Consider the following 19,063-nt stretch of genomic DNA (forward strand, 5'->3'; position numbering starts at 1 on the left):
GGGTCACACTGTAGTCACTTCCTGTCTGAGTTAGGACTGAGTCAGCCACTTACATACCTGATCTTTAACTCTTTCAGGCAGAGAAAGAAAAAAAAAAGGATCACAGCATAGTTATTTGTGTGCTAGGCACTGTACATACACTGTACAGACACTATCATGTCACATGCCACTTCGGGTATCCTTTAAGCTATGACTATGGCAGGGATTAGACTGTAAGCTCCTCTGAGGGACAGGCCTCTTATACACAGGAGGCTGAACTGCATCTTTGTTGGGCGGTTCAGTCCCCCAGCTTCTGGCCATGAGCGCCTTTCAGCAGTAATTACATGCAGCAAAATGGCAGCATTTTCAACCCCAAGTGCATTATCATTTGGTGTTACACAATGACAAAAAAAATGATGTGACAGAGGCCTTAGTGATGTGACTGTATATTCTGAAAAGTGCTCCAGTAGATGACAGTGCTATATAAATACATAATAATAACTAGCAATAATTTCCTTTCAAAAAAAGTGTAAAAGAAATTCTATTTTTTGGTAATCTATTCAGAGGTGACTACCTGTTTGTACTACTGTATGGCAATTTACATGCGGACCATCTTCCATAGCTCTAGCTAATTAAACAAAATAGAATATAAACAGCTTCTATGAACAATAAAGGGACTATAATAATACACAGAGCACCCCTTGTAAAATGTACATACGGGATTTCTCATCTAACATGTTTAATTTTACAAACATTTTAAATAACACAATCTGACCGATCAGCCACTTAAAGGACCACTATCATGAAAAAAAAGAAAATTTTAAATACATGTAAACCTACATCTGAGATGTACATTTGTTTCAGCGTAAAATGCACCATAAATTACTTTTTTACGGTGTTGCAGTCGCATACAGTAGCAAGGGCATAGCAATCACTCCTGCGACCCCTGCCATCACAGGGGGGCCCAGAGGCTTTGGGGGCCCATCCACCTCCCTCTCCCCAACCGCGAGTGCAGCCAATTAGCAAATAAATCTCCCCATTCACTCACAAAAAAAAATGTGCAGTAGTGTGTGCAATTTTCTCCTGCTTCCAGACACTGCGTAGCAGCAGAACATTCTCTGCTGCCATTCACCAGCTCCCAATCACATGGGGTTTGGGGACAAAGGGGGCCCCATGCTATCACTTTTGCTGGGGGGCCCTATTAAGTCTAGTTACGCCGCTGCAAAGTAGGTAATAAATATGAGACAGATCTGACAAGTTTGGGAAAAAAACTCCTCATGGGGTATTCTTAGTATAGACTTTACTCTTTAAAAAACCACTCCCTGGGAAGGATCTTTAAAAAGATGCTGGCTAGCCTCCTTAGTCGCTTGCACACTTTTCTGGCCGTTGGACTGAACAACTGCTGTTAAGTAAGAATCCCCCACAAAGAGATGGACTAATCCAAAACCTTTCAGTTCTGTCAGATTTTACTAGTTACTGTAAGTGGCAGCAGCATAGGAAAAAAGTCATTTATAGCGCATTTTACTCAGTGACAAATTCTTATTTTGTATGTATGCCTACAAATGTATTTTACATATCACACAATTTTTTCGCAATAGTGGTCCTTTACTTTGAATTGCTTGTCCTGTTTAGCATAATATGAGTTGAGTAGATACAGTGGCATGGTGTTGTTGCTCCCAAGATTCTCTTAGACAACCTCTGAGGCCCTCACAGAGCAGCTGTATTTGTACTGACAGTAGAATACACACGGGTGCACTCTATTTAGTCATTAGCACCCATCAGGCAATGTCTATGGGCAACTGACTGCACTCAGACCAAAGGGGGCTGAATAATTACGCACACCCCACTTTGTAGTTATTGATTTGTAAAAAATGTTTGGAATAATGTATGATTTTCGATCCACTTCTCACGTGTTCACCACTTTGTGTTGGTCTTTCATGTGGAATTCCAATAAAATGGATTCATGTTTGTGGCAGTAATGTGACAAAACGTGGAAAACTTTAAGAGGGCCGAATACTTTTGCAAGCCACTGTATATAAAGGATGCTGAGACGTGGATAAAAGCAACAATACACAAGGGATCTGATCTACTAAAGCGTTTAAAGAGACCCCTGAACATGGGGGACAGCAGAAGTGATCCAAAACCTGTACTGATTCAATTAACGACTGTTTGCTTTAAAGTAGAATTACAAAATGACATAACATGCAAAAAAAACCTGATTTTACTACCTTTTTATTGCCCATACAGTTATCCTATTTGCGCTTGTCCACAGGTAATGTCATCTGTGTAAACACCCCAAGCTCACAGAACAGCACTGCTAGGAACTGCTATTGCATGTATAATATATACCCAACATTATTTTTAAGCAGCTCTGTATAAGCACAGAATACAGAGATCTATTAACACAGGAATTGAATCCTGCAGAAAGACAAATTCTGTTCTGTGTTTGTTCATTCTCATCAACTACAATTAGGGCTTGTTTCCACTGTAGCGGTGCGGAATCGCCTGGATTCCACCGCTGAAGAAATCGCATGCGGCTGCGTTTCAACATGCAGATTTACCCGCGATTTCGCATGGCAAGGAGCCATGCGAATTTAACCATGTCACTGCCTGTGTTAAATTCCATTGGCTTTCATGCGAAATCGCATGCGAAAATCGCAGGGAAATCCGCATGACAAAGCCGCATGCGATTTCCCTATAGAATACATTAGCGGCGATTCGCCCGCATTCCTGCCGCACGCGAATCTGCACGACCCTGTTGTGCAGATTTTCCCCGCAACGAAAAACGCCGCCGCCGCCGCACACGTGGAAACAGCCCCATACACTAACATTAAGTATGCGAATCCGCATGCAGTGCCCGCATGCGGATTCGCTATAGTGAAAACGAGCCCTGAGTGTTCAAAGCACTTCCACAGCACTGATAAACTTATGATGAACAAAGTGAACCGCAGTCTCTTACCCATTCAGTCACTTTTCCAGGAAAAAAAAACAAAAAACACTTTTGTCACTGAATGTGTGGCTAAAGGTGCGTACACACATGCGACTATAGTCGTTTGAAACGATCGTTCCTCGATCATTTCAAACGCCGATCGTTTAAAAAAAAAAAAGCAGCCAACGACCATTAAGTCTAGCGACTAACGAGCTAGATCGTTAAAAACGAACGATCTAGCTTGGCGGATTTTCTCCAACGACGATCGTTTGCAAAATTAGGACATCGTTGGAAACGGTCGTTTGTACTAGGCTTGACATGCGCATTTCGCTATTTCTCCATGGAACTTTTCATTTTCATGAGCAAGCGCAATAGTTGCTTTACGTGATGTAACGTTCGTTCTGGCGACCAGATCGTTACACGCTTTTAAAAGCTAACTTTACTTAGGTCGTTCTTTCCTCAATTAAAAGATCGTTCGTCGTTAACAACGAATGATCTTTGTCGCATGTGTGTACGTAGCTTAATATTTTAGGGCAGGAGGAAATTTTTGTTGATGGACTAACTTTCAAAGTTTTCAAAAAGGTCCGGGAAAAGTGAACCAGGCTTAGCTACCCTCATACTTTAAAGCCCAGTTACAGCATTGTTTTCTTTATTTTGGTTCTGAATAAGGATGAGCGATGTTGCGGCAAGTTTGCAAGATTTTCAACAAACTTCCGATCAGTCTGTGAGAATCAATGAATTTGCAAAAAATGGCACATAGGACAGCAAGAAATAATCCAAAATAGGTTACACCCTCTTTGCACATTATCCAAAACTATAGTATTTTTTTTCCCTGGAATATTACATCGGAGAGAAAACATCCTGTACCCATTATAAACTACATACTACATGCTCTGTATCAGTTCCCTTTAAGGCTACATTTCCACTAGTGGGTTGCGAATTTGATGCGAAAACCGCACAAACAAATTTGCATGTGAATGCGAATTCGCATACGCAATGTATGCAAATTTTAACGTGAAATTGCGGCGAATTTGCATATTCCTCCAAATATGCGTATTTAACCATGTCAGTGCCTGTGTGCTTTTTTTATTGAACTTCACACGAAAACGCACACGAATTCGCATAGTAAACTGCATGGCGAAAAAGCAGCGAATTTCCTATTCATTACATTACATGCGAATCGCACACTATGGGCTTGATTCACAAAGCGGTGCAAAGTGTTTGCACGCCTGTGAAAAGCCCTTTATCACGCCTAAACTCAGTTTAGGCGTGATAAGAAGAAACTCGCGCGATCTCCCGCGCGCAAAGTTTTGCGCGCGCAGTGTACCGTGCTTCGCGCGCAGCGTCCATTGAGCCCTATGGGACTTTGCGCGCGCTGCGCGGTGCGCTACGCGCGCAAAACTTTGCGCGCGGGAGCTTCGCGCGAAGAGCAGCACAAATCGGTGATAACTCAGCTTTGCACGGCTTATCACGCCTAAAGTCTTTTAGGCGTGATAACTGAGTTATCACCGCTTTGTGAATCAAGCCCTATGTATGGGGTGTGCAAATTCTGATGGTTTTGCTGTGATTTATGAAGCTTTGTGATTTATAGTTACAAGATTTTGATGAGCCTACCTGTCTTTTGTAAATTTGATTTTAAGTGGTTAATATATTTTGCATTAGGTCACACATTTAGATACTTCTCCCAATACATTCTCACAGTACTCCTAAGCCTGCCTAGAGCATATTATTGCTGTATACTTAGGGCTGGTTCTGATGCGGTCTGCGCGGCATCACGTTTGATGACGTGCGGCGGCTGTGCGGTCAGGCTTTCAGCAGCCTTCGCGTCGCGTTCGTATGTGGTCGTGTTTTTTCTTCCCTTAGGTGGACATTACCCGTCGCGGTTGGCCGCCCCTGGAAGCTACATGTAGCTTCCAGGGGCATCTCGATCACAAGCAAAAATCGGGACCCGAACGCCGTGTTCGTATAAATACGTGCAAAAGCTCGGTGCAAACGCGACGTTCCGAACGCTTGCGGTAAACGCTGCGCAAGCGTCCGTCTGAACCAGCCCTTAGAATATCAAAAAATAGAGAAGTTTGTTAAATCAAATTTGTGGACCAGCAGTGTGCTGATCTCAGTCTTCGGGATGCACTAGAAGTACAAAAGGTTTGTGAGAATTCCCGGCTGTCCTGAGTTTACTACAGAAAGGTTTCACTGCAGGTGTGTGCATGATGCTGCGACAGTAAAAAGAACCCCACTGTGGTTTGATGTAACATAGAAATAAGTTGCAAACTAATACCACCTAATAGCACAAGTGTCTAATTCCAGTCCTCAAGGGCCAGATCCATGCCAGTATTTAGGATGAACCGAGAAATGTGTTCTACTTTATGAACCACACCCTTCCTGATTCAGACCCATCAATTCATTTGAGCTGTGACAAAAATGTGTGTGGACCTCAGCCCTTGAGGACTGGTTCAACATCTCTGACTTACTTCTAACAAATCCAATTCAGGTCATCTCTTGGGCTCCTCAATTTTAGTGAATCGCTGTCAGAGTCTCCAATATTGTCCACGTGATTTAACTGGAATGTCCAACTTCAGGACTGTTCTCAATCACTGTAGAGCAATTTCAATAAAGAGACAGCACACAACTGGTATAGCAACTTTGCTTCGGGCGGAGCCCTTCCTCAGGTCTGTCCCAAACTAATTGCGCCCTTTCCTGACGTACTCCAATACAGAGAAGTTGCTATACCAGTTGTGTGCCGTCTCTTTAGTGAAATTGCTTGGAGTGGATTGCAGAGGGTGGTGTCCCTGCCCCCGAGTTAGAGCACCGGTGAACCTTGGATGATTCCTAGCAAAAAACACCAGAAGTGGGTCACGAATGTAAATGATCAAATAACCTCCCTGGTGGTACGCAGATGCGGTGGCTGCGTCCGCGGGAGGGATTTTTTTAATTCAAAGTGTTTTTTTGAATGTTAGCTAGCACTAAGCTAGCTAACTGTGGCCCACAAGTCCCCCGGCACCGGTCTGCCCCCCCCCCCCCCAATCGCTGCCGGCAACACTCACCCGTCCGCGATCCCGCGAGAGCCACAGCTTCCTAATTCGCGGACTATCGGACATGACGTCATGCGCAGTTCCGATCCTCCCCATAGCGAAGCCGGGTGCTAATTGGGAGGCTGTGCCATCGCGGGATCCCTGGGGGGGGGGGTACGTATACCGGTGGCTATCAGGGGGGACTGGAGGCACTTGTGGGACATGGTTAGCTAGCGAAGTGCTAGTTTAACCAAATAACACCATTTTTATTAAAAAAACAAATCCTCCCGGGGCCATGCGATCCCCTGCGGCGGCTAGCCCGACACTGTGTCGGGCTTACCGCCAGGGAGGTTAAAGTTTGCTTTAAAAGAGACTCTGAAGCGAGTCTAAATTCCCGTTTTTAGCTTTTATTTATGTAAAAGCACTATAGCTAGTGCTAAACTGCCGCATCCCCGCGGCAAAACGAGGGGTTTATACCCCCCAAATCCCCTATGCAAAATCCCAAACTTTCCCGGTCGTGGATTTTGCTGCCCATGGAGGCAGAGCTTTGAGCTGCAGCTCTGCCTCCATGCGTGTCAATCTGCTCTCGGATCTCCGCCACTCCTCCGTCCCTCTCAGTGAAGGAAGATTGAGAGGGGCGGGGAGAGGCGGCGATCAGCGGGGATTGACATGCGAAGAGGCAGAGCTACAGCCCCAAGCTCTGCCTCAAGCAGGAAGCTCTACCCGGATTTAGCAGAGGGGATTCGCACTAGCTATAGTGCTTGACATTAATAAAATTTATAGTTAAAAACGTGAATTTAGACTCACTTCAGAGTCTCTTTAAACCTTATAAGATGGGAGGATATATTAAATCACAGATAATAAAGCATGATTTTCTCAATGCAGGGTCTGTATTTCATATGTGGCCTTGAAACCCCTTTCTGAAATCAGGTCTAGCAATTTTTTTCTCTTTCCTAGCCATGGGGCTAGGAAACAAAGGATACTGGGGGATTGATGTCATGACTCCACCCCCCCCCCCCCCCCCCCCCCCAGGTCTAACTCCCAGCACATACACACTGTGAAAAGAGATGTAATCTGAGGCAGGAAGGCAGAGATCTGGGATAAGAATTATACTGTACATGCTGTCTCAGATTTCCTATCTTTATAATTACTCTTCTCTGCCTTTTGCTCTGTTTCCCACTTATTCCCCAAGTGCTGTACCAAAACAAGTCTGGCTCTAATGTCATCAATGCAGCCCATAATCTGTAGAGAGCATGTATGATTTAACATTAAGGGGAGGGTACAAGGCCGGAGGGGATGACAAAATGCTGAGGGGGGGGGGGGGGGGGGGAGGAGGAGACAATGCTGAGGGTGTGTAAGATCCTCAGGGCATTTATGGGAGCGTAACGCCGAGAACCACGCTGAGGTGCAAGCAGAGGGGTCTCGGCAGGCCGCTGACGTCATTGGAACGCATGGATAGGCGGCGGACATGCTCCACCGTTGTAAACAATAACCACGTGTATGTATGGCGTGTCAGCGATCTTGCTGACACGCCGCAATGTCATTGGTTGTTTTGGATGCCTTTGCTTTCTGATTGGTTAGTCCTTGCATTTAACTCAGGTGAGCGCCCCCAGACATCGCTCGTGATAGCATTAGCTTTTGGCTTGTTGCTGGGTATGCGCTCACAAGAACCTTTTAAGTTCTGTTGCCGATTTGCCAATGGGAGCTGAGCGCCATGCTCTCCAGTGACGTCAGCGGCCTGCCGAGACCCCTCTGCTTGCACCTCAGCGTGGTCCTCGGCGTTCCGCTGCCATGAATGCCCCGAGGATATTACACACCCTCAGCATTGTGTCCACCCCTCAGCATTTTGTCCTCCCCTCCAGCCTTGTACCCTCCCCTTAATGCAAATTGTATTTTGACCACGCTTACTTTAGATTGGATTACCCGTTGCTGACTCTGCTTGTTCCTGACTATGCGCTATTGGATCACCTGTTGCCGACTTTGCCATTGTACCTGGACTCTGTTTGATTGCCGCCTGGATTGACCTCTGACTGGATAAGGATTTTCATGAACGCTGCCTGCCCTGACATCTGGCTTGAACTGACCACGCTATCCTCTAAAGCCTCTGATCTGCATACCATTGCTCCTGCTTGCAGTCATCTGACTCATCTGGATTGCCTCATCCTTCAGGCCTCAGGTGACTATATCATTGTGATACTGTGCTTTGTATTGTTGTTATTGGTTCTGTTTGGTGGATACTATCCGTCAGTCTGTATGCTACATCTACCTGCAGGGTTATTGTAGTTTGTACTAGGTAGGAGTTTGTGCAGGTGTTATGGGCTGGGCTATAGGTCAGTCATATGGGCATACAGCCTGACCTATAGTCATTGACCAGGCAAGCCTGACAGGGTATACTTGCAAGGCATCAGCAAAAGGGGAAAGATGGGCGTGCTACTACAGATATAAATCGCTGTCCGTTTTAGACACTACAATGTACCAGATGTAAACTTTGTTCAATGTTTTGTTCTGACCAGAGGTAGTCTTTAATCAATCACAATAGAGAGCTAGTTATAGTGGAACATGGCCCATCCAATATCAATCAGCAACGCGGAGATGATCAGCTAAGGCAAATGCAAATAAGGTCTAGGCATGACAAATTAATATAGAATTGGATCCGGACAGCCCAGGTAGGAATTAGGCAATACTTGAATGAAGCCATGCAACATGAGCTTCCACTAACAATAGATTACATGCCATGTGTAATTATTTACCTATTGCTAAGACTTCACTTTTCTCAATAACTGAATATGTGATTCACCTTCAATCAAAGAACAGGCTTGTGGCAGGAATCATATTGCGCAAAGACACTCAGGTGTATTGGCTTACAGCACCGCTTACAATCAAAGCAGAGAAGCTGGCTAATGAGCAAGTTACAGTATATCATAAGCAAATAGTATTAGAGAACGCAAAAATAAAGAACAGCAACAGACTGTGAATAAGAACAATCAGAGTCTTCAGATTTTATCTTCCTGATTTCAGCAGAAAACACAATCAGAGGCACCCAAGTACAGGGACTTTAGCTTTACGCTCTGTAGGTGGGGTTGCTGCTTGGATTGCCTCATCCTGCTGGCTGTTCAGGCAGCAAGGGGGAAGGCAAAGGCTAAATCTCTCTGAGATGATTCCAAGCTATAGCAGTGAGAGTTTGTAGTACAGGAAGTGACCATCCTCTTATCTCCTCACGATGTACAAGAGTTATTTGTCTGATATATAAGTGACCTTCCTTGTGCTTGATATATTATCTATCTCCATTAACCACTTTTTCCACCCCTACAGTATATCTACATCCTCTGTGACTTCATCTAAGCCACAAGGACCTAGATATAAGGTGTGTAGCTGAAAAACAGCTGTGCACGATTGGGCTTGCTCCTGTGCAAAAACCTCTGGCACCATCTGCTGCAGCACTAACTGATGGAAGCAAATATATGTTCCTTGAGCCAATAAGGTTGATTTTTACCATTAAAACTGCTTTTATTTTATCAGTTCATAGTGAAAAATATACACTGTAGCATTATTTCAGAATCAAATATCTTCATCATAAATTGAAACAGGAGCGTAATTTTTGTTATAAACTTAATGACAACCAGACTTATAAAAACGTCCTGCTAGAGCCTCTTAGTGCCGCTGTGCGCGTGCGCGCTCCCGAGATTAATTGAGATTAGTGAGAAAAAGAAAACATAGAAAAAAATATACCTTCATTTCCAAATAATAAATTGTCACCATACTTTGTACTAGGGACATACCGTAATTAAAATATTGTGATAACCAGGACAAATAGGGAGAATAAAATGTGTAGGTGTTATGTACAGTAGCAGTGTTTATATTAAAACTATAGGGGATTGGAGAAACAGGGTATTTTTTCCTCATTTTTCCCTTTAAAATGCATAGAAAATAAAGTAATTACTGAAAACAAATATCAACCCCAAAAAACCTGATTAGTGGTGAAAAAAACAAGATATAGATACTTTCATTGTGATTAGTAGTGATTAAGCTATTGGCAAATGATAGGGATAAGCATTGAAAGGTGAAAATCGCTCTTGTCCGTTAGGGTAAAAACCGCTTTGGGGTGAAGTGGTTAAACTGGAATTGGCAAAACTGAGAAATAAAATGTTTTCTATCTATTTTTTTCCCTTTTTTTCCTATTAAAATGTATAGAAAACAAAATTGTTCGAGGGAAAAAAAATGCCATTCCATGAAAGCCTTGTTAGTCTTGAAAAAAAAAACATATATATTTCATTTAGGTGTCATAAGTAGGGATAACGTTATTGCTGATTGAGGCCTCTTTCACAGAGCAACGTTAAAGTCGCACGTTAGAAAATGTTTCAACGCAGACTAATGCACAGCAATACTAAGTCTGTGCGACATTCACAGTGCACACGTTGCGTTTGTGTGTAACATGTAGCGTTATTAGAAAGTGCTGCATGCTGTGCGTTATACATGTTATTAGCTGCGTTGGACTGTTTGCACATGCTCAGTAATTATTTAAAAACATACTTTTTATTGCCTGTATGCTCTACTGTATGCGACCGTAACGGGGCATTAAAGAGAACCCGAGGTGTGTTTAAGAATGTTATCTGCATACAGAGGCTGGATCTGCCTATACAGCCCAGCCCCTGTTGCTATCCCAAACCCCATTAAGGTCCCCCTGCACTCTGCAATCTCTCATAAATCACAGCCATGCTGTGAGGCTGTGTTTGCATCTGTAGTGTCAGTCTCAGCTGCTCCCCCGCCTCCTGCATAGCTCCGGTCCCTGCCCCCGTCCCTTCCCTCCAATCAGCAGGGAGGAAAGGGATGCAGGCGGGGACTGGAATTCTGCAGGAGGCGGGGAGAGCAGCAGACTGACACTATAGAGATAAACACAGCCAGCTCTGACAAGCTGTTTGTCAGCAGCATGGCTGTGATTTATGAGGGATTGTAGAGTGCAGGGGGACCTTAGGGGGGTTTGGGATAGCAACAGAGGCTGGGCTGTATAGGCAGATCCAGCCTCTGTATGCAGATAATATTCTTCAAACCCACCTCGGGTTCTCTTTAAGTTGCGTTGCAACTTTTTTGGGGCATTGCGTTGTAATTTGCGTTGCGACTTTAACGTTGCATCAAAACCTAACGTCCTACTGTGAAAGAGACCTAAATAGGACCATAGCTAAAATGTCAAAACTGCTCTGGTCCATAAGGGGGAAACAAGGCCAGCATGTGAAGTTGTTAAACTTCTATAGACTTCCCCATAATTTATTCATGATAAGTAAGCTTCAATATGGAGGGAAAAAAAAGTTTGTTTTTTTTTAACTGACCGCCTTCACAATTCTAGGAAAATATTTGTCCCTGGAATGAAGAGAACTTAAAATACATTAAGAGGGATGATATATGGTCTACAAGTTGTCAAAACAGTAGTATGTGATACAATATCAATCTAATATTCCATAATTGCATGTTACTCCAGCATAATCAATTTATAGGTAGATGGATTATGGTCTTCCAGACAATGGGAAAGGGGGTCCTAAATTAGACCTTCATAGGCCTTCCAATCCTCCCAGCCCATTTCATTTTTCTGTAAGGTGTCCCTAGAAAAATGGGCCAAGTAATTGTATATGTTACTGAGCACCCACTGGTCAGCAACTTGAATATATTACTTAAAAACAAAATGCGGCGGTAGATCGACAGACAACAGGGGTGCCAAAAACAAATTTCAAAATCACCAAGGGTGCCCACACCCGGAAAAGTTTGAGAACCACTGGCCTAACTCCACCACCCTGCTGATGCCAAATCCTAAACACCCGCCCACAGGTGCCTAACCCTAACCTTATTCACACTATAGGTCAGGTTAATCACCAGAAAAAATGCTTCCCTTTTGGCCTAAGACCATAAATAGCTGAACAATATGACAAATGGAAGGGAAGAAAAAAAAATATATCTAAACAATATTTAAAAGAATTTCAATCATTTATTATCACATAATTAAAATGGGACTATAAAACCATAATCTGGCATATCAGAGGGAAAAAACACCAATAACAGTGACCACTGGTATATGAAAAATAGCTCCGTATTTTTCAGGAGAGACTCCAGCACAAATAAGACAGCATGGTCCAAAAAGGACAATTTGTAATCCAAGAGGATAGGGGACACAGTTCCCATATAATTTCAGGTTTCCAGGAACAGGTTAAGACATAGCTCTGGTTCACAGTTCCAAAAGGAGACTCAGCAATAGACATCCATCAAACAAGACCGTTTATGTGACTTTCTCAACTTTCTTGGTATAGAACTCCACACCAGCAAATATATAGTAGTAGCAATCAGCCTCAAAAAGCCATGTTGTAGCCTTGTGGAGTAATATTAGGTTCAGTCCGCCAGGGATAAACCCTTATGCAGCTCCCCGTCTTTAGTATAGTCACGTGATGGTAGTCATAGATAGTTCAATATTCCACATATATTGTAATATCAAGTTAGTGCATACATCCCCACTCCTGGAGTTCCTGTGTCTCACAGTACTTTGGATGCAATTATACTGTCAGTCTTTTGTGTATAAGTGCCAAAGGAAGGTATACTCATCTATCCAGTTGAGGTAGTTCCAAGTGGTATGTCACGGTGTGCCAAATGTAGCCAGACTTCATGGGGATATGAGCCCAAAGATGCCTACCTGTTTTGCTGGTAAGGGTACCAGCATCATAAGGGCAGGCTCAAGTAACATCCTGCTTGAAGCCATCGCCGGCCTAACCCTAACCACCACCCCCATCGATGCCTAACCCGAACCATTCCCTCCCTCCGATGCCTAACCCTAACCACCCCTGCCGATGCCTAACATCCCCGCTGATGCAGAACCATAACAAAAAAAAACTTCGATGTCTAACCCTAACCACTCCTCCTGCTGTTGCCTAAACTTCCACCTCGATGCCTAACCTTAAAGCGGAATATAACCCTGCATTTCAACTTTGCTCTAAAACATTATTTACAGCATATTATATGCAACCAGCATTTTTTTTACTAGACCAGCATTGGAAGGGTTACACGCAGAGCTTTAAAGTTCCGTGGAGAGAAATGCTGCCGCATCCGAAGTTTAGATATATATATTTAAGTAAACACAATGTAACAAGTGTGGAATGTGATACATTCCTCACTTGTTACATTGTGTTTACTTAACCTCCTTAGCGGTAAGCCCGTGTGTGACACGGGGTAAGCCGCCGGAGGGTGCCGCTCAAGCCCTGCTGGGCCGATTTAAATATTTTTTTTTTTTGCTGGACGCAGCTAGCACTTTGCTAGCTGTGCCAGCACCCCGATCGCCGCCGCCGCGCGCCCGATCGCCGCTATCCGGTGCGGCGCGCGGCCCCCCCCAGACCCCTGCGCTGCCTGGCCAATCAGTGCCAGGCAGCGCCAAGGGGTGGATCGGGTCTCCTAATGGCGTCCCGACGTCGCTGACGTCATCCCGCCCCGTCGCCATGGCGACGGGGGAAGCCCTCCAGGAAATCCCGTTCTTTGAACGGGATTTCCTGATCGGAGATCGCCGAAGGCGATCGAAGCGGGCGGGGGGGATGCCGCTGAGCAGCGGCTATCATGTAGCGAGCCCTGGGCTCGCTACATGATTTAAAAAAAATAAAAATAAAAAAAACTGCTGCGCTGCCCCCTGGCGGTATTTTTCATACCGCCAAGGGGGTTAAATGTATCTAAACTTCGGCTGCTGCAGCTTTTCTCTCCAGGAACTTTAAAGCTCTGTGTGTAACCCTTCCAATGCTGGTCTAGTAAAAAAAAAAATATGCTGGTTGCATATAATATGCTGTAAATAATGTTTTAGAGCAAAGTTTAAATGCAGGGTTATATTCCTCTTTAAAGCAGACCTAAGCGGAAAAAACCCAACAACTTATGAGCTAATGAATTGTATGTGAAGTACAGGTAATGAATAGAACATTAGTAGCAAAGAAAAAGAGTCTCATAGTTTTATTTTCAGTTATATAGCTTTTTTTTGTATAACATTGCATCCTACTGTCACCGTTGAAGTTTTAAAACCTCACTGTCTTTTAAGCTATAAAACAAAGCAGAAATAATGATTCTCTGAACTTTCCAGCAGGAAAACTTTATCTCAAGCGGTCATTCACTGTTTTGTGGCTGTTTAAGTGCTTAAAAAAATGAACTGTATTTGACCAAGTTGGGTCGATACCTCAGAGGAGCTCTTTTGCATAGATAACAACTGAAGTTTTTGTAACTCTTCCTGCACTGGAAAACAACATGAGACTTGTTTTGCTACTAATGTTCTATTTCTTAGCTGTACTACACATACAATTCATTATCTCATACGTTTATTTTCGCTTCAGGTTTCCTTTAAAACCCCCACCCACCCCTAACCCTATTCTCACCCAGCACCCTCCCTCTACCTTTGCCATACTCACACGTGCGCAGTACAGCCACACTCGTCCACAGCCATGCTTGTGAGGGCCTGTCACTGATGCGATATGGGAAATCTCTGGACTACCCAGAGGCAACCCACTACCAAGGTACAGTAAGTATTTTATTTTTGCTGATAACTACACTTTAGGATTGCTTTAAGAGTGCATGAATACTCTGCACTCTGCCAGCTTTCCCAGCCCTCGTTCTGAAAACCTCCCGCAGCTGAGAATTTGTGTGTGAAGCTTTTCTTTCATATCTGTAATCGGGAGTCAGGTCTGATGATTACGCTTTGTATATCACTTCCTGTTTGTTACCAGGTAGCAGGAGGGGTTGTCACAAGTACTGGATGGGTCATTGAGCAACAATCAGACATGACCTACAAGTCACGTGAGTAAGAAGTGAACATGGGCTTGTTAGTTGCATTTGCATTACAAAGAAGCATTCATAAACCACAGGCATTCAATGTAGTATCTGGTTAATCCCATATATTAACCAAAGGTTGTAATTATGCACGGACCTGTGGGTGGCGTGATTGTGGGCGGTCGCTTGATGAAGTGGCAGCTTAGTGTGCGTGGCAGCTTAGTGTGGCGGTTGTGGTTTGCGCACGCAACTGCAACAGCATCCATGCATACTTAAAGTGTACTTGAGATGGTATACTTACCTGTGGCTTCCTCCAGCCCCATGAGCACCGTGGCTTTCCTCATTGTTCTCTTCAGTCCCTCCATTCTGGCGCTACGACTCAGGTCAGTCGCCGCCAGTCATTGGCCTTTGTGCATACGCGGCTCGGCCGCAGGCTACCCCGTCCCCTGGAGCGTTGTGCAGTACTGCGCAGGTGCAGAACGCTCCAGGCCACGACGAGGGGTGCGCAGAAGCCCACGACTGCCTGGCAGAACGGAGGGGATGGCGAGGGAGGCCACAGTGCTCATGGGGCGGGAGGAAGCCCCAGGTAAGTATAAATAGGGATACTGAACCATCTCAGGTTCACTTTAAGTAAAATTATAATGAATGTATTTCCTGCGATAAGGCTTTCAATGAACAAAAAAAAAAAAACCTGCAACAACAAACTTTAGTCTCAAGAGGGGAGTCTTACACGGCAAGATACTTATATTATGACAGTAAGCTGAACATTTTTAAAAAAAATGGTTGTCAACTGATATGAAATAAATAATTCTTCAGCAAGCAAACACCAGAAAAACAACATGTTCCGCTTACCTGCAGAAATATATTCTTCAGCTCAATGGGATCAGCTCGTTTAGTAAACTGTAATCAAGACCAATAATGGATCAATAACTCAATAGGCATTTGTTAAGCACATCATTATACTCCACAAAGATAAACAGGTCAAAGGTCTGCCATGCTGAAGCAGGGGATGATGGGAAATGATGGTGTCAGTGTTGTAGACACAGGAGCTCGGCAATACTGTCTGGCTGTACGGCGTTGGACTGGGTATTGGCATTTGGCCTAAAAAGATAATTAGTGAAGGCCGGTGGACTGGGCCCTGGTGCTCAAAGGAGGATGAGGACAGGTGGACTATTAGTTATATCAGGTTTAAGGCCTCCTTTCCACGAACTGTTGAGCTGTGTGCTCAGCAAGCAGTTACCAGGCAGAAGTAAGCAGTTATGTAGCAAGAATCAGTTACCAAGCACCAGTGAGCAGCTGAGAGAGTTTGAGAGGCATTTCACTGCCTATCAACAGTTCTTGGAAAGGAGGCCTAAAGAAACAGCTGAGAGTTAGGAGGTGGGTATTTAACAGGGACGAGGAAGAGGTTTTCACCATAGAATGGGTTGCTGCCAAAATCCGAGGCTGAAGGTCGTTACCGACTTTTCATTGCTGGTGCAGATTTCGGTTTTGGGAATGGATGGAGTACAGACAGGCTGCTTGACTGCAGCTGAGCAATCTGTTCCGTTGTATGGAAAGAGAACACTAGGGAGCTAGTATGGTTGAGGCGAGCCAGTGTGAGTCCATAGGGAACATCTACAACTGGAAGCATTCTAAGGCCAAATAGTGTGGGCGTATTCTTATTATAAGTCATCTGAAACAGAGAGGGTGCTGTTTACCCAATCATGTAGCGGGATTTCTCTATGAACTTTCATGTAGGCCCACCTCAACCAACTCTGTCGGTTGCTTAGTGATGAGGGTGGCAGGTTTGTAAAGAAAGTTGTAAGACCAACACAAATTATTTTTGCAGGGGATGAAAATCTATTGGCTGTATGTATTTTATCAGGAAGGCGATATAATCAACTAGAACGACTCTGCAATAATACCAACCAACCCATACTACATCTAAATGCACCCCTGCCTGGACAGCTTGGGGCAGTGACTTCCACTCTCACCTTGCAGCAATAGAGTCCCAAAGCTCAAATCTCAGGCAGGACACAGTCTGTGCAGAGCCGGGACAAGGTCCTCCAGCACCCAAGGCTGAGACACCAAAGTGCGCCCCTCCATCCCTGCCACCCCAGCCATCACACACTGATTGCTATTAGACTAACAGGCCCCCATGGGCCCACAACCTCCCCAACACCTTAATATCTAGTTATCTGGCTTGCAGCCACTGTCATGTATCCCCTATTCTTATTTATTTCTGCTTCAAACACAATTAGGAAGGACAGCTGAATGAATTGTGCGCCCCCTCCTACACTGCGCCCTGAGGCTGGAGCCTCTCCAGCCTATGCCTCGGCCCGGCCCTGAGTCTGTGTGCTGGTTTTATGTTCTCTCTCTGTTCCCATGAGTTTCCTCTCACATCCCTAAACCATACTGAGACGTTAATTGGTTCCACAAAAACTGGTCTTAGGATGCAGGGAAGAAACGCTGTACAGACATGACTGTTGCTATGGGGAAGGGAAAGGGGATGACAATAGTGTGCGGCACAATGGTTTGCAATCTGATCTGGAGATCACTGCACTCAGAGGTCGCGGTTATTTAAATATCCAGCATTCTGGGTCTTTAAAGAGAACCTTTGTGAGGAATATTGTGAGAGGGATATGGAGGAAGACACACAAAGTGTACCTGAGATTAAAAAAATATATACACACCTGGGGCTTCCTCCAGCCCCCTTCAGGCTGATTGGTTCCTTCGCCATCCTCCCAGGCCACCTGGATCCTCCGCTAGGCAGCCCAGTGGCGTAGGCACTGTCCGGGGTACGCAGGCCTGGCCACGCTTGCGCAGTTCCCCCAGACTGGCTGAATTACCAGGCTGCCTAGGGGAGAATCCAGGTGGCCTGGAAGGACGGCAAGGGACCAATCAGCCTGAAGGGGGCTGGAGGAAGCCCCAAGTATGTATAATTTTTTTATCTCACGTTTCCATTAATTTTACACAATACATATTGTCTGGCTATCCTGCTGATCCTCTGCCTCTAATACGTTTAGCCATAGACCCTGAACAAGCATGCAGATCAGATGTTTCTGATAACAATCTGACAAGATTATCTGCATGCTTGTTTCAGGTGTGTGATTCAGACACTACTGCAGCCACAGAGATCAGCAGGACGCCAGGCAACTGGTATTGCCTAAAAGGAAATAAATATGGCAGCCTCCATATCCCTCTCAGTGCAGGTGTCCTTTAAACAAACTCAGGTGGGCACCTGTTACATGCTGGATTCTATTTAACAGCCAAGTTCTGTCTACATGTATGAGGCGACTGTGATAGGGACATGCAAGGCGGGTAGGTATTAGATTGCGAGCTCCTGAGGGTCAGTTACTAACATGAATGTGAGTCACTAAGGAAGAAGTCAGTGCTGTATGCTGAACAGAATGATAACCTGGGCTAAATGACATTACAGTGAACTAGATTTAATTTGGAGTTAAGGTCATCAGTATCAACAGATAAAAGCAATCAAAACTCAAACAGGAAAAAAAAATCAACAGTTCTTATCAGGCTGGCTACAGAACGTTTCAGATAAGCCAACAAGCAGAGACTTTTCACACCAAGCTGTCAAACATTAACCCTGTCACTGGGACACATGTGGTGGTGACAGCTGCTGCTGATAATAATAATGCACAGCTCTAGCAGCTAGCTGTGCTGACATTTCTATAGCACCAGCACACAAGATGCAGATCACACACAACAAGGCATGGCATCGGTACATGGCAACACATAAGCGGCAATGGTAGCAGGGCCCCCATATATTGGCATACAGGAGTAACACACAGGCAGACTGTGCAGCCGTCTCCAGCTCCCACCCCTTTGTCTGAGATCTATTGCATGCACTGCACTTCCATAGGGAATCTCTAATTGCGAGCAGCTGGGTCAGGGGAAGCGGCTGCAAAGCGTGGAGAAGCTATTCTATGCGATAGAACGGGAGCTAGTTCGAGTCACCTTGACCGCCATGCTGAGGCTGTGTGATGTCAGAGCTGGGAGAAGGAGCGCTCCCCCTGTCGGCGCCCTGTATGGAAATGACTGGGCGAGGAGATCCTGTGATTTCTCCCTCCTGCCGTCCCGCTGGTTGCAGCCTGGCACTGTCACCTCACTGTGACCGGCTACAGTTACAACGGAATGGGAAATGCCTGTGCTACAGCGGCTGCCCCTCCCTCACTTCCCAACCAGCATTGGCAGTTTATTTTTATGTGCCTGTGGTGGACTCCTCAGCTATCTGATTGTGTTGGAGAGGGCCATAGGCTTCAATGAAGAACAATGGGGTTTGATAGACACCTGTTAGCCACTGACTCTACAGTGACAGTTTCTACTCTGTAGCCAATTCGAAGCATTTTTCCGCATGCGAATTTGGTTGCGGAATCAC

The 19,063-nt window shown here is 44.9% G+C and overlaps 1 protein-coding gene across 1 annotated transcript in view; it reads right to left on the minus strand.

Moving 5' to 3' along the window:
• SLC25A12 (solute carrier family 25 member 12) overlaps window positions 1-18,794 on the minus strand; it is a 194,416-nt gene extending 175,622 nt beyond the window's left edge. Inside the window, exons 1-2 of the mRNA XM_068245524.1 lie at window positions 18,643-18,794; window positions 15,541-15,588 (exon numbers count right to left, since the gene is read on the minus strand). Coding sequence (XP_068101625.1) covers window positions 15,541-15,588; window positions 18,643-18,654 — 60 coding nt within the window. The 5' untranslated portion in view covers window positions 18,655-18,794. The remainder of the gene's footprint in view (window positions 1-15,540; window positions 15,589-18,642) is intronic.
• Between the last annotated feature and the right edge of the window lie 269 nt (window positions 18,795-19,063).

Source organism: Hyperolius riggenbachi, chromosome 7, assembly GCF_040937935.1.
Source record: "Hyperolius riggenbachi isolate aHypRig1 chromosome 7, aHypRig1.pri, whole genome shotgun sequence".
Taxonomy (NCBI): Eukaryota; Metazoa; Chordata; class Amphibia; order Anura; family Hyperoliidae; genus Hyperolius; species Hyperolius riggenbachi.